Source organism: Nestor notabilis, unplaced genomic scaffold, assembly GCF_000696875.1.
Source record: "Nestor notabilis isolate BGI_N333 unplaced genomic scaffold, ASM69687v1 scaffold17057, whole genome shotgun sequence".
NCBI classification, from domain to species: domain Eukaryota; kingdom Metazoa; phylum Chordata; class Aves; order Psittaciformes; family Psittacidae; genus Nestor; species Nestor notabilis.
The window spans coordinates 1-327 of record NW_009936233.1 but is presented as its reverse complement, the minus strand read 5'-3'; the positions used below and the strand labels follow the sequence as shown (position 1 = coordinate 327).

Here is a 327-nt window from a genome sequence, read left to right as displayed (position 1 = left end):
GAAGAGGCCGGTCTCCCCGCGGCTGTTCTGACCCTGTAACCACCCATCCAGGGAGTTCTCGCTGAAGATGACGAGCTCCTCGTTCTCCTGGATGCTGATCTCCTCTTTGTTTTAGCTCTGGAAGTTGTAAAGCGCTCTGGATTTCAACGCCATGGCCGGGGCCCCCACACGCTGTGGGAAAGGGCTCGGCCGGTTCCTCAGGGAAATAGGAAAAGCTGGAGAAGAAATCCCCTTCGAGGTGTCGCCAATGTCCGTGTGTCCAAGTGACCCCCCGATCCCGGCGCCCCAGTTGAGAACACCATTCCCCGCTCAAGCGAGCGGCATTCC

At 59.0% G+C, this 327-nt stretch overlaps 1 protein-coding gene across 1 annotated transcript in view; it reads right to left on the bottom strand.

Moving 5' to 3' along the window:
* SNX33 (sorting nexin 33) overlaps positions 1–153 on the bottom strand; it is a 3,968-nt gene extending 3,815 nt beyond the window's left edge. Inside the window, 1 exon segment of the mRNA XM_010018244.1 lies at positions 2–153. Within this exon segment, the coding sequence (XP_010016546.1) occupies positions 2–153 (152 nt within the window).
* Between the last annotated feature and the right edge of the window lie 174 nt (positions 154–327).